The 14975-nt window shown below is 42.6% G+C and overlaps 1 protein-coding gene and 1 long non-coding RNA gene across 8 annotated transcripts in view; both read right to left on the bottom strand.

The window, feature by feature from the left end:
• Positions 1–279: 279 nt before the first annotated feature.
• lnpk (lunapark, ER junction formation factor) lies at positions 280–12161 on the bottom strand. 7 transcript variants are annotated; one of them, XM_076160372.1, is made up of 16 exons: positions 12102–12161; positions 6544–6612; positions 5901–5942; positions 5644–5694; positions 5426–5562; positions 5244–5302; positions 5096–5136; positions 4851–4934; positions 4679–4730; positions 4354–4467; positions 4150–4260; positions 3920–4025; positions 3710–3780; positions 3353–3523; positions 2833–3018; positions 280–1878 (listed from the first exon to the last, which is right to left on the bottom strand). In XM_076160372.1, the coding sequence occupies exons 2-16, from the start codon at positions 6568–6570 to the stop codon at positions 1643–1645; spliced, it is 1488 nt and encodes a 495-aa protein (XP_076016487.1). In that variant the 5' UTR covers positions 6571–6612; positions 12102–12161; the 3' UTR covers positions 280–1642. The 7 variants fall into 7 exon arrangements, with proteins under 7 accessions (XP_076016487.1, XP_076016484.1, XP_076016489.1 ...); XM_076160369.1 differs by lacking the exon at positions 12102–12161 and adding an exon at positions 7837–7949; XM_076160374.1 differs by lacking the exon at positions 12102–12161 and adding an exon at positions 7837–7949 and having other exon boundaries at positions 2833–2922.
• Positions 12162–14006: 1845 nt separating this feature from the next.
• LOC143008627 (uncharacterized) overlaps positions 14007–14975 on the bottom strand; it is a 36957-nt gene continuing 35988 nt past the window's right edge. The window contains exons 2-3 of the long non-coding RNA XR_012964615.1: positions 14407–14530; positions 14007–14068 (exon numbers count right to left, since the gene is read on the bottom strand). This is a non-coding gene — a long non-coding RNA (uncharacterized LOC143008627). The remainder of the gene's footprint in view (positions 14069–14406; positions 14531–14975) is intronic.

Raw genomic sequence — 14975 nt, 5'->3', positions numbered from 1 at the left:
CAACTAGATTTATTTTGCAGCTGGAGATTTCTTAGAATGAGGCAAGGTTTTCCTGAAGTTTTTTTGATTTTTCTTGTTTTTTTTATATTTGCAGATGTGTAGACATGGAATATAAAAAGCTAAATAAAATAAAAGCAACTGAATAATTCATTTTGATCAGTTTTAATGTCTGCTGTTGCATTATGAAGAAGCACAACGTGTTGGATCAGATGTTATATTATTCATATCTTGAATTGCAGAATCATGCCATGACTTTGAATGAAATTACAGACAAGGTGCTTGAGTTGCAGGTCTTTATTAGGCCATGCACACACTTAGAACCAGCATTGGCAGACGTTTGTCTGATAACTATAGCAGCGCACAAAAGAAACCAACAAATACAACAAAAACGTGTATTCCACATGGCAGTGTGTGTGTGAGAGAAGGTTTGAAATACTGACGTTTAACTAGGCATGTTTTTGTCAAGAATAATCGAACCACTGGCAGGGGGAAGAGAAATGAGGAAACGACAACAAACTGTGAAGCTGTCGTCAAAGATTAAACTCTACTGCCTTTAACACAACGCAACCATGAAGACGTCTCGCCTGAGAATCCACAATTTGAAACCCGGCTGCTTGTTGTGTTCAACGGAAGAATTAGTCATTTTGATGCATGATGCCATGTTTTTGCCCGACCAGTCTGGCTGTGTTTCCATTTCAATTCAAGGGCAAAATACACTGTAAACAAACGGTAACAACAACAAAGGCACACAGTACAACCTGCTGCAATTGCACACAACACTTTAAAATTAACCTGCGCGCACGAGAGAGAAGAAGCAGCTCCTTTGAAATCATGCTAAAACCTCATCTGTAAAGCAGCAAAACTTAAGGGTCTTAAACTCTACTTTGCAAATATTTGTGACGGTTCATCAGTGATCGGCCGGGTTAAAACCAGTACAGCACTAAAGCCACACAGCCAAAGAGATACAAAAACAAACTCAGTGCAAATGGAGTCAGGAAATATCGACTAAAATAAAAGTCTATTTGGCAGATAACCATCTTCTTCTAAGACTGAGAATATCAATAACCAGCTAAAAACGTACAATCGCTGCAGGGTGCTGGCCTGTTTTGCTCACCAGTGGTTAGTATGTTGGCGTTTTACTGTAATTCATTCCTCCTACAGTTTTGTTTCTCTTTCCAGCATGTGGGGATTAACCCATTAGAAACTCTGCGTCTAAAAACATAACACTTAAATCATTCAGCCAAACAAATACTTAAATAGTAAAATAACATTACTTCTTAAATTAGAGAATACTAAGCTATCAGTACTAACGGGCAGTATCAGCAGCCAACTTACTCGATCCAGAAGCAGTTTGGGGAGTACAATCATCAATCTGAGACCTTTTCCATTCTGTCAATCAAACTGTTCAGGCCGTGATGTCGGCGCATAATAAGTCAATGTAAGTTAAGACAGTTTAATAACAAATGAGTGCAGATAACATCTATTCTCTTATGTGTCGTGTACCAAGCACCATCTCTACATGCGTACCGTCTTCCTCATTGTTGGTCAGATTGGTCGTGTCTTTTATTGCCCTATGATGTCGCCCGTCTATCACGGCCTGTGTCGATACCTTTGTTTGTTTGGACGTCCCGGCGAGACGTTCTTAGTCGTCTTTGAGACGCTGCGTCTCGGGTGGCAGACACTCTGACTCAGAGGGGGCGCTGTGTCCTAGCTCTCCTTGCTCCACTCCCTCCGCTCCCTCCGCTCCCTCCTCTGGGACCAGTTCTTGCTCCTCCTTTTCCTCCTCCTCCTCTACCTCATTCTGCTGCGGCTGCTGGTCGTCTGATTGGTTCTCGCTTTCTTCAGTTGGCGCCTCATCTTCCACCAACTCTTTTTCATCTGAAGGGAATGAAATGTTATTTAGGACTGACGGAAAAACAGAGGACAGAAAACTGAAAAAGACACGAAGGAAGAGAAATGAGACGGAGACAACAAGAAGTATTTATCCCTTCAAATTAGGTTTACAAATGATCACATTATTGGTAGTAGGCTGTTAGAAATCAATGGATAAATTAGCTGGAAACGTTAAGTTGAAGGCAAGAGTTGATTGGAACAGCGGCTTCACAGCTGAGAGCCCTTAAAGATCCCCATTATCCCATAAAACCAAAGGTCATTCCTACCAAAGCCCGAGATGTGACAGTCATTACAGATCACACATAAGAACAGGGCAACATATTAGAATAACTGCTGACTCATCATGATTAGCACCTTTTTTTTTTTTTAATATGGATTTAAATACATTTTAAAATCAATGACAGAGTTATTCACACACAGTAAGATTCATGGTATCCCATAGCGATGATCTCTAGGCCAGATTGTGGGGAAAAGAAAGTTAACACTTTGTGTACAAAATATTCAAAAGGCTTGTTTTTACCAAAAAGTAGTCTAAATAAAGTCTAAGGTCTAAATATTTTGTACACTCAGTGCAGAGCAGATCTGGGTCAAACCACTCCTAGGGTTTTTGGAGGGTGGATTTGTTCTGGACCAGAAGGGAAGTACCAAGTCCACAACATGGTAGTTAACAACTCCCATGTGTTTCTAAATTGTGTGAGATGCATTGTGGGTAACATGAATAAAACCTAAGAGCATTTGACCCAGTCTGCTGTAGAGAGAACAAACACATTGTGGTTTAGTGTGAGGAGAGTTGACCATTTTGGATTGGCGTTAATGCTGCCACCTATGTTATTGATTCTATGGCAGAGAAAATGTTTCCATTCAGGGGCAATCAAGTGGATTAAATCAGTTGAAATGAACCCAGATCAGAAAGAGCTTTGGGAGGGGGGAGAAGGGAACCTGGGCTCTGCAGAGGTCGGGTCTGAGGACTCTGTGGACTCTGCTGGATCTGGAAACTGTGGATCGAACTCCACGGAGCCGGAGCCTTGGCTAGAGGCAAGATCACACTGTTAAACCCACGAGTCACTGTTACGCTGAGTGTGCTCCCGTGTCCAACGGGGCAAATGTGATTTAGAGCTGCAGGGACTGTGGAAGTAAATGGACACAGGCAATGGCGGTGATTATAAATGGACGCCTGACAGGATTCCCAACTGCAATTCCTAATAATAACCATTTCTGTTCCTTCCTGTGGTAAAGAGGTTGGTGATCTTGAAGAATGGTCATGTTTCACCTTTACTGATTTATTTGTCTATGGCTAAACAAAAGAACGAGACTCAGCATCATTATGGATGGGAAAAGAATCTTAACACATAAAAAGGTCAAATGGAGCAAACTGCAGTGAGACGCTTTGACACAGCGGGTTAGGACATGGAGCGAGTTACATAAAGACGGACAGAGCAGCCAGTGTGTTCTTTCCTACCTCCAGAAGGGGACGCACTCTCTTCTGTGTCTGTACCAGAGCGCGGTGCCGGTCCGGGGGAAGGCGACTCGGCCCTCAGCCTCCTCTCGTAGCTGAACTCTGGGAGCCTAGGAGCCTGCGGGCGCGTCTTCCTGGCCGGGTTCATAAAGTAGCAATACGCACAGCGGAATCCTTCAGAGATGGAAGGGGAGAGATAAAGGGAAGATACAACAGCAACAGAGTGATGCTGAGTGTCCGGATGAAAGATTATCATGTGGAGTGAAGATGAGTTATTATAAAAACAGCTTTGGAAAAAGAACATTGTGTCATTTATCACATTATCTCTGATTAAATGTGGTCAGTTGCCCGTGTTCTTACCTACATACTCAAACTCTTCTTTCAGAGCCATGCCGTTATGAGAAAAACACTGTTGGCAGATTAATGCGTATCTGGAGAGAAAGAAGGAGAGAGAGGAGGTGAGGGAGGAGGTGAAGATCTAATTTAGCCATAAAGCTACAGATCAGCAAGATGAGTGTTTAGGGGAAACATATTGAAAATGTAATATGTCTTTTAAAGAAGGGCCTTTACCTGTTCTGTGGTCCGTCTCCTACCAGGTACTCTATGACCCTGTCCACAGCCCCCCTGTCTCTGGGCAGAATGGGTCTGGCTAAGGGAGGACCTGGAGGATGCATACCTGCAAACAGGGAACACACACATGTATCCAACCACCACTGTCAATATAGTTTGGATTGTTTGTTTATTCATGTAGACGTACAAACATTCACACTAAGCTGCACTCAAAGATGTAACCAATTTACCCATGCCCGGTATTGGAGAGCAGTGGGTTCTGGGTATAAGGCCTTGGTGGACCGGAGTGGACATACCAGATCTCTCTGGTGGTCCTCCTGGTGCTGTGAAAGAGCCCGGTCCTGCAGGGAGACCAAGGAATACAGAGACACACTCTAGATGTATGATTCTATTCTATTCAGTCATCTTTAATTGAATGGGATGCGTCCTCTTACCTCCAGGTGTGCCCCCAGGTCCCCCAGGCCGCCCTCCAGGTATGGGACTCATTGCCATCCCAGCTGGTGTGCCCATCGGCATGGGTCGCATCGGAACGCCCCTCTGCCGAATCTCTGCGGAGAGGAGAGGAGAGGAGGTTTTCACAAGAGATGACCTATGAAAACATCTAACACAGCAGTCTTTCCCATCGTTATCTTCAATCAGTGTATCACCTACACATCCCTCATTCTCAGACTCAGCGTAATTCTTGGCTGAACCCCATCATCAATGAAACTTAAATGTGATACTTCATCTTCCTAATGTGTGTATTGATGTGTGTTGTACCTTGTCCTGGTCTGGGAGGCATCTGGGGACGCAGCGGGGTCGACTCCAGCTCCTTAAAATAACGACAACAAAAAAGCCAAACAGGACAGAGAGACAGAGGATAGAGTGAATAAATGAATAAAAGTGAATAATACATCGTACATACAAAGGAGCTATAAGCAGCCATACTCACAGCTCTTTTCTTAGCCTCGGGGTCGAAGCGTTCCAGAATGAGTTTGGCGTTCTTGTACGTCTCCGTCTCCATCACTTCCTCCAGCTGGAAACAAAGATGAGGAGGCCTTAATTTCCCCTGTGCACACTCAAGTTTGGCTTTGAAAACTTAAGTTGCCATGCAGCCAGATCTGATCTAAGTGAGAATATTTCATCAAGTTGTTAAAAAAATTAAATAACAGGAGCTAAAGGAGCAGAGATACTTACTGTCTTTCTTTTGGTGGCTTTCAGATCCTCCAGTTTATCAGCTAAAAGAGAAACAAAATCCAAGCAAGTGAGTAAATCAAATTGTGGGTTTGCTTGTGGACATGGAAACTATAGCAGCAGAGACTGACTGACAGACAGGTGGACTTACAGTTTCTCTCAGTGCGTTTCAAGAAGAGGAAAATCAGCACCTTCCTGATCGCCCAAACCCTGGGGGGACAAAAGCCGGCTTTAGAGTCAAAGTATGTGGAATACTACATATCTGTCTTAAATCAAAACCAAATAAAGGTTTAACATTGCGTGTCTAAGCTGTTCTGTTCTAGATATACTCACAGCACAGGGTATATGAAGAAAGGAAGGGCCATGGCTAATCTCTGGCTCCATGCTTCAGGTAGGTAGAGACAGTAGACGGTAAAACAGGTCAACAGGTACAAGACTGACGAGTAGAGAATCAGCCGGCCGACCCAAAGCTGGAAACACACACACAGACGGCCGATGAGGAAAAATAAACTTGAGGTGAGGAATGTCAGTGTATGCATTTACTGTTGTACCTTTTGCATACGCTGGTTTTTGGCTTGAAAATCCTCCAGATCTTTGATCTCCTACAGAAGAGGGGAGTTAAAGGAAGACTCAGTCAGCTCGGTGTCACGTCCCATCTTCAATAAACTAGCACCGCTTCTCAAAAACCAGGACTCAAGAAACTGTTTGATAACCATGCGAGCAAAATCGATGCGATGCATAGCAGGACCTGATACATATTTGATTCATAGGACAACACTTAACTACAGATACAACGTTTATTCACTACCTTGTCCAAGTTCTCCAGCTGCTCAACTGTGGTCGGCTTTGTCTGCAAAAAAGGATCAAATCAGAAAATCAATTTAAGGAAACTCTTTTAAACATAGTACAGAAGTTTACATGTGGTGTCTATGTGGCTCAGCAAACATATTAGCACTGATTATCAGTGAGTGGACAGTAGGTAAACAGTCACTGCTGGCTTATCAGGAGGCAAGTGGGTACAAATATTACGTCTGAAAACATTGTTGAGGACAGAAAAGCCTATATTGAGTTTTGTGTTCTTACAGGGGCTGTTTGTGTATTTGTGCATTGAATTTGGCCCTATAGGTCGGCTATTTAGTGTAAATCTTTTAATCCCCTGTGATGTCATCCCATTGTCTTAATGAACATGACCATTACACAGCCTGGCGGTAAAGTGTTACACACATGGACCCAGCTAACAGAACCATGACACTATGGCTTCACTAAGAACACAATTACACAACTATTCCTCACAACAATGTTTCTATCCACCATCTATACAAACACCACTGTATAAGTCATTGGCTCAAGTCACCGTATCTGCGTCTTCTTATGAATTTGCAAAAGGAGAACACAACATTGCAACACATTTAGTTTCTTGTCATCACGCTCCGTTTCTCTCATCTACTTACCCTCCACCGAGATATAAGAGCTCCCATATCTGCAATCACTGCTGTCTCCTCTTTGCTTTCTTTGGTTCACTGTGGCAAAGAAAGTCCCTGTTAAGCACACACACCACTAAAACACACACAGGTCTTTAATACACAACGTTTCAAGTAAACAGAACACAAAATCCTTGCCGTCACTGTTTCTCTCTTATGGAGCACAGAGAGCCTAAGCCCTGCCACGGCATCTACCCAACGATTACATCATTAGAGGATTTAACAAAGTGCTTATTGAATAACCTGACATAATGGCACTGTTGTTGTTGGGGTTTAACTCAGTTACTCAGTACTTAGTGTGGAGGAAACAGTTTGGTTGGGACTTCTTCTCCTCTTTCTGCCTATGTGACATGATATAGCATATCTGCAGCTGTCCTCTTGCTGGCTGGACTTAGAAGAAAAGACAACAAAACATTCCTGGTACCATCTGCTTTGAATAAAACAAAACACAGAGCTCATAAAACTTCCTGAAAAAAGGGTCATTCTGTGGTTTGCACCAAATTGCACGGTTCCAAGTAGAACATAACTATGTACGACTTGATGCGTGCAAGACTTTCCAGCTTTGCTTGTTTTTGTAAGTTAGTATATACTACAGGCCTGGGGGTCCTGTGGGAAACTGAAATCATCTCCCCTCCCCTTCTATGCTGCTGTTTGTTCCTTTGGCTTTCTGTTCTCAATAGCTGCGACAACCAGTTATGAGACCAGGTTCATGACAATTCTTCTTGGTTTGTTTGTTTGTTGCAAGTTTCCATAATATTTCAGTGTTCTTTCTACAAGTGCTTTTCCTGTATTGTCAATTAGATGCAGAGAATAGATGGAGCTCATGGTAAGCTAGTGTGTGGATAAGGCCTTCAGTTTACTGGCACATGGTGTGTAATTCATTACACTTTAGCGTTTTGCAGAATGACAAAGCACCACTGAGTATCTGAATAAGCTAAAGTCCGATCAGTCATACAGCAGCTATCTGAGTAGTTGGTGTCCTGTAACATGAAGGACTTTAGCAGGAGGCCAATGCAAACGATCAACAAATGGATTTTATCAGCTGGTCCTTCAAAAACATCCGACATTTCACACTGCAGCCAACAGAGCACCTGAACAACACGCAGAGCTCGATTATCCCCACAACTCTGTTGAAGTAACTTTAGCTAGATAACTCACTCACACGCAGCCGCCGGGTGTTGGATAGCAAAACTCTATGACGAAGCCCCAAGCAGGGAGACGGTGAGTGTCGCCGAAAATGATGTAATCTAAATGCATACTTACGTCACGGAGCTTTTGCCTGCTCCCGGTGGCCTTTATAACGACGGCGCAGCTAACAGTTGCTATCTGATGTCATATTTTGGTAAACAAGCCGCGGAGTTCTGTTCGGTGACCCAAGCTGAGGCGCGGCGTAATGACGTCACCCGCGCGCAGAGGCTGGTGTATTTATTGACCATAATCCTTTGCGTTGCAGTCTTTTTTGTTTTAGTGAGCGCGCGCCTGTCCGTTTAATTTACAGGGGAGTTCAATTCAACGACCTTCATGAAAAACCCGATTAAAGCATATTAAAAACACATTTTTAGTAATGAATCCAGGTTATTTCGATTTTGTATTTATTTGTGTTCTTTTTAACCAATCGGGTTGAAATAGACTGATTTGTTTTGCAAATAAACATGACTGATAGTTCAGAATCTAACCTATTATAGCGTCTAGACTACGCAGTGAGGACAAAGCAAGTCATCGGTTCTCTATGCAGAAAAGTAGGCGTGAATAATTCAATTGACAATCCTCTACCTTATTAATTAACTTTTGTCAGTTATTGAGTCAATTGACTTACATATTTGGCAGTACAGCTTTTTATGTGACGCACAAAAGCCAGCTTCAGCAAGGGGCATTTTTTTTTAGCTCTCTCCTTCCTTTCATCCCTCTCCAATCTAAACAAGAGTAACTGTGCACATTCTGTTCACTTATAAAGAAAGTGGAATTTGAGTGGATTAAAAGCAGAAGAGCTATAAATTCTGGAGGAATGTCTTGACTGGCCAGGTCATTTCTTTTTGGCTCACAATATAGGGAAATTTTCCTCAAAGACTGCAGTTTTCTGATAGAAAGGATATTGAAAGCAGCTATTTGACAGCTTTTTCCTTTGATTTTTTTCTCTAGGTGCATTGCAATAACAAATGTGAGCTTGAAGCAGTAGTGGAAATATCCCTTTTCATGGAGATTCGCAGGGAAATAACCCCAATTACTCACAAACCATTGAGCCTTTTTGTCGAGTCTGTTAAATAGTTAAATCTCTTTCCCGGATAAATATGGAGCCATGCTGTATCACAGGCCTAACGCAACACACCCTGACCTGCAGTACTTCATGTATGCACACAGGGGCGCCAGAAGCCTCTATGATGAGGAGAGAACCGTTCAGCTTGGCTTTCTGCTTTGATGATAACAACAAAACCCAATCCAATCTGCAAAGCAATTTAAAATAAATTTGACGCAAATCCGAACTAAACCAAGGAAAACTAAATGAAGAATTGTATGTTTAGACTTTCTGGAATCAAATAATCTCACAATAGGAAATCAAATACTGTCACTATAGGTATAAATAAACACAGAGACTACAACAGCCACTAAACCTCACTCCTGCATGCATAACATTAACCCTTGCATTAAGTCAATGAGTGATGCCTGGGCACAGCACTCTTAAGCAATGTGGAATTGACATTGCCCTAAATGAATGTTCCTTGCACTGACGTTAAGTTTCCACATTAAACTGGAAGCCAAAGTGTGACTGCAGTTACATTGGAAGTCCTAAATATGACACCATCTTAGTCCCTTCCACAGTGTGTGTGAAGTGTGTAAGATACAGTGATGTATATTACAAGAGTATAGGTTTCATCTTATTGGATGAATTGCAAGCGACTGAATTGCAACAGTTGGAAGTGATTGTAAATGATGTGTGATGATGAGCTGAGCATAGTGACCCGTTCTATCATTCCTGGGTTCATTGTCATGTAAATGTCACACACCAAATCAACCTGGTTATTTCTGCAATCCAGACCTTTCAAACACACACACACACACACACACACACACAAGCTGATTGTGTTTCCGCTGTTATCACAGAGCAGAATACATTATGAAGCGTTGGCATTTGTTTAACATTCAGGGCCATTTCTCTCTCTCTCTCTCCCCCCCCCCCCCTCTCCCTCTCTCTCTCTCTCCCTCTCTCTCCCTCTCCCTCTCTCTCTCTCCCCTGCTGCCAGCTGAGCTGTTTCAGATTAGGCCGCAGTGTGCAGAGATTCAGCCTTCAGCTTTAATGCTTACAGCTTCCTCTGGAGTCTGAAGAGTTATGGGCCTAATAAAACTCTCTCTCTCCCTCTCTCTCTCTCTCCCTCTTTCTCTCTCTCACCCACACTGGATTTGCTGTAGATGTTTATTAAGCCTGATATGAGTAATCTTGATGCTGGTGTTATTTCAGTTTCATTAACCTGCAGTAAATTTAACTCTAAAAGTGAACAGCGGGAACATTTCTAGCTCCCCTGCATACCCTGCTTATATAACACACACACACACACACACACACACACACACACACACACACACACACACACACACACACACACACACACACACACACACGTAAGAGAAATGCACGGTGGCAAAAGAAAATTTGCCAAATTCATTCTGAATCTGAATAAAACAAAAATGTAAAATATAGCAGCAGCACCATGGTGTGTACTGTATTATGCAGAATTGTTCTCTATCAACACCCTTGTGGGAGAGAAAGTGCTGAATATGAACAACAGGATGGGCCACCACGGGGCCTCGGGGCTTGAAGGGCCCCACAGAGAAGAGAAGAGACAAGAGGGGAGGATGGGGCCCTCGCTGTGAATGTTAAGGCGGCGTGGCCTCATCTGGAGCTCAGGCTATAGCTGCAAACGCTACGCCACACGCTACATTTTTACATGCAAATGAGGAAAGCACTTGTAAATATACTGTATAAATAAAGAAGTAAATAATGCGTATAAAAAATAAGACAGACTTTATGTCTTCGTGTCCGTTATAGATCATGTTTTTCAAAATAAACCGCAGCAACTTATAAATCTTTGCCTTTGTTTCAGGATACTTGCAGACAAATTTTATGTCTCTATGACTATTTATGACACAGTGGTAACTCACAAAAGAGGCTTGGTGGCCCCGAGGACAGGCGGCCCTGAGCTTATGGTGGCCATTATCAACTTGTGATGCCTCAAGGTACAGAGGCTTTTGAGGAAATGATCATGAATAGTGAATGGGTCTTTTTTTCTTTTTCTGCATGTCTGCAGATTTGTGCAGCTTTCTGACGGGGCTGAGTGATCGTCCCTTTAATCCCACAGGGAGAAGCTGCACCTGGATTTGAATTTGAGGTTTTGAATACTGCTGAGTTGGCGTCACGCAGGAGGATAAATCATTTTGCATTCATGAATTACTATCTTGTTGTTTGCCTCACTTTCTTATCTGATCGTCAAAAATTGGTGGCATGTGGACAGAAATCAGCACTAATGGGACTCATGCAGCAGATCAGACTGCTGGTGCCAGTAATGAACAGTGTATTGATGCCAGTTTTGGAGGGAGACATCATCTCTGCAGCTCAACTGACCGATTCAGGGCCAATAAAGTCACTCATTGTGTGATGAGGTTGGGGATTGACATTGAATCATATTCATGTGAGGAGACCGAGCAGCCTGCAGCATTCAGTGTCTGCTGGGAAATGTGATGGTCTAAGTATAGGCAGAATTTTCTAAATTAAAATAACAGTCTGCATCTCTCTGCCCACAGGTGTGTATGGTTGTGATGTAATGAAATAAGATGTAGTGGCACATGATCACAGAATATTTGGGGAGGGAATCAATGTTTTATCTTCAATTATTGCCTCCCTTTCTTTTCCAGTGGATCTCAGACTTGCATATCTCCCCCAGCTTGGCAATATAAAGGAGGTGTGTGTGTGTGTGTGTGTGTGTGTGTGTGTGTGTGTGTGTGTGTGTGTGTGTGTGTGTGTGTGTGTGTGTGTTAGGGGGATTTCACAGTTTAAAAAAGGGAAAAGTGTGTGAGAGGAGCTGTTCCATCTTATTGGGTCAGTGGCTGGTGTCACACATCTGAACGTTTAGGAGGCTTCTGTTTGGCTTCAAGTGTTATGATTTGTCTTTATTCCTTGTTTAGTGTTTGCATTTAGCTTGTAAGTGTGTGTGTGTGTGTGTGCGTGTGTGTGTGTGTGTGTGTGTGTGTGTGTGTGTGTGTGTCTTGAAAGAAAATGAATTTAAACTGTAAAAGAGAAGTCATTTTCTCTACTGTGCTGATGTGATTTCCCTCAGTGAAGAATGCCACACACACACCCACACACAACACACACACAGCCGTTGTTCTTCTTTGTGGACGGGCATGGTTCAAAGGCACTTCAGTTTATGGGGGGTGAGGGGTTGTTGGGGTTTATATTGGACTTGGCAGTGTCTGACTGGGTGAAGAAAAAACACACACACACACACAGACACACACAGACACAGACACACAGACACCTGCTTTGTTGGACAGACGCGTCATTCGGACCCACAGACGGTGAGTTAGTGGTGGATGTGGAGCTGCGGCCTGTTCTGACCCTCCTGAGGTAAACACACACACACACACACACAGACAGACACACATCTCACTTGTTATTACTCTCTGCTGCCTGTGGATTTTGACACGACTGCAAACACGTTGTTATTATTATTATTATTTCGATCTTTACTTCCCCACCGAGTTTGGTTTTAATCCCATTTTGAAGCCAAGCGACGGGTTTCTGTCTTTAACTTATTTAATATATTTTTATATTTTATTCCTCTCAAAGTAAAGCGCATTATTACAATAATTTGGGCTAAACCTTGTAAAGCTTCTGCGGCTTTTACGTTAGTCATCAGAAAACGCGACCGCCATCATTTTATTACATTTTGGAACCGACAAACTCTAATTTATTCATTTACATATTTGCCTACTATACTTATATAACCTATGATTTTCGTTAACACTGCAGGAATTCACACACATCAGAGCTCAGGGCCTCGTCTCTCTTCTGTGTGTGTGTGTGTGTGTGTGTGTGTGTGTGTGTGTGTGTGTGTGTGTGTGTGTGTGTGTTCACGCTGTATAATTACCTTACGGTCAAAGCTATGAGTCTTTCTGGTTTTATTTATACTTCTAACATATCCTTCCTGCAATTTAAGATGTGGAATGATCCCAATAAATACAGAATTCCACCCTAATTGCGTTTCTATATTTGATCAAGGACGCACAAGAAACGCTTCTACTTCTGCTTGTATCCAACACTCAGGACGTTCCATATAATATAAATTAACCCTTCCCTGATTTAGGCCCTCGCGTATTTTTCACCTATTCAGTCTTGTTTTTCTCCATTGTAATTAAACGCGTTAGAATGCAAATGAGAAACAGCCTAAATATACATTGATAAACATTAAGCTCGTGTATTTAGGCCGTTGTTGATGCGCACTACAGGCCGCTATACGGCCCGCAGCCCCGCAGAGGAGAAACAGACCTGTTTATTAACAAGCATAACTATTGTTTATATGTAAGAATATAAGACGAGACAGACTTGCTTTCGTCCTCTCCTTCGTCCTTTCCTATTTCTGCGGCCTTAGGTGGCACAGTCCCGTCACTCAAAATGTAAACAAACACGTTTATTTCAACGAATGTAAAGAATCTTTTCGCAATAACACACAACCCAAGCGGTAGAGTAACCACACACATACACACCGTTACCTATGAGCGGCGAACACACACACACACACACACACACACAGTCACCTTTGAGCAGTGTACACACACACACACACACACACACACACACACACACACACACACACCTATGAGCGGTGTACACACACACACACACACACACACACACACACACACACACCTATGAGCGGTGTACACACACACACACACACACACACACACACACAGTAAAAGTCTATATTTACTGAATTTTGGTCTGGAGTCTCGGCCGGGCTGTTAAACATTAGAGGAGCAGCGCTGCGCTCCAGTAATTAACCTGGTCCCTGCTGGTGCCTCCGTTAAATACAACGAGCCTACACGCTGCTGGGTAGAACGACACAAGTTTGGGGTTCTCAGCTGTGATTGGCCGAGGCGCGGTCCAAGCTGAGACACCTGCGACCTTGCGCCGCTTTACACGTCATTAGTTTTGCACCATGCTGTGTTTTTAGGAATCACGAACGATTCTGTAACTGAACACAATAATGGGACTTCCGTCTAGAAATGTGCTGGAAATGGACATTATTTCCTGGTAATGATGTCACAGCGATATAGGTGAAACTAGGATTTACAGGTTTTAGGCCTCGCACTCTCTCTGCGTGTGTGCGCGTGTGTGTGTGTGTGTGTGTGTGTGTGTGAGCTCACACTGACCTTGCCAAAGCAGACTTCCTCATATTATCCATTAAAGCTGCAGTCAGTCATTGCGTGACCCTCATTTGAGCTGTAAATCCAACACACAACATGTATGAACAGATTCATATATGATGCAGCGAACAGATTACACATTAAGAATGAAAAATAGAATTCCAGAACCAATACCCTTTGCATCAGGAGACAGCAGAGGTGTGTATTGATGCCCTTTAGATGTTGCATTAATACATAAATTGTGATTTTCAGTGTCTTCGGATTTGACACAGACATGTCTGTATTATAACCCAATAGATTATAAAGGTGTTATTGTACAGAGCTCAGTGTGTATACACGTACACTGCTGAAATATGAATGATATTGTTGGTAATTCCATGTCTAATGCTATAAGCGGTTAGTTATACTACATACTCGCCCTTCTCCTTCTGCTGCTGTATCTCCACTCTGACTGAAGGGAAACCCCTTCTGCGGCCTTATATCACCACCATTACGGCTCCTGCTGTATCTGCTTCTACTACATCTTGGACAGCTGGTACTGCAGGGGAACAACACAAAATCACTCCATCAAAATTAATCACAGTCATTTTACATGCAAACTTTAAAACACTGAACAACTTTTATATCAGATTCATATCTCAAGATTTATACATTCAGATAGCTCATGGAAAGCTTAGCGGTAATTTAACAGGGAGTGAACCAATTATATAAATATGTGACGATACTAAAGACTTTCTCACCCATTTAAAAGAGAGTAAATCCTTCAAATAAACCCAATCAGATTTAGATCTATATATTGTGATGATTGTGATTTTATGAGAGTCACAAACCTGCTCTCAGGATTTTCCAGCTAAGAATAAAAAGGGGGAAACATTGAATCTGTGCCAATCCTCAGGTTCTGCAGACTGTCAAGATGTTAACATCGCACTAACCACTTACACATTGAACTTCAAAGCCTCATGGATGCGTAACGATAACAACTA

The sequence above is a fragment of the Genypterus blacodes genome, unplaced genomic scaffold (assembly GCF_046128005.1).
Source record: "Genypterus blacodes isolate CSIRO-AG114 ecotype Tasmania unplaced genomic scaffold, CSIRO-AGI_Gbla_v1 ptg000105l_1, whole genome shotgun sequence".
NCBI classification, from domain to species: Eukaryota; Metazoa; Chordata; class Actinopteri; order Ophidiiformes; family Ophidiidae; genus Genypterus; species Genypterus blacodes.
The sequence above is the reverse complement of the archived record's forward strand: the minus strand, read 5'-3'. Positions and strand labels throughout refer to the sequence as shown.

Bases quoted from the DNA above. Each gene is read 5' to 3' on its own strand.
- lnpk (XM_076160372.1), bottom strand. From the start codon at position 6,570: ATGGGAGCTCTTATATCTCGGTGGAGG. The intron at 4,731-4,850 runs GTGAGTATGGCT...CGTTATTTTAAG, and splicing joins CCGAGGCTAAGAAAAGAGCT to GAGCTGGAGTCGACCCCGCT. The intron at 3,019-3,352 runs GTAGGAAAGAAC...TTACTTCCACAG, and splicing joins GAGTGCGTCCCCTTCTGGAG to TCCCTGCAGCTCTAAATCAC.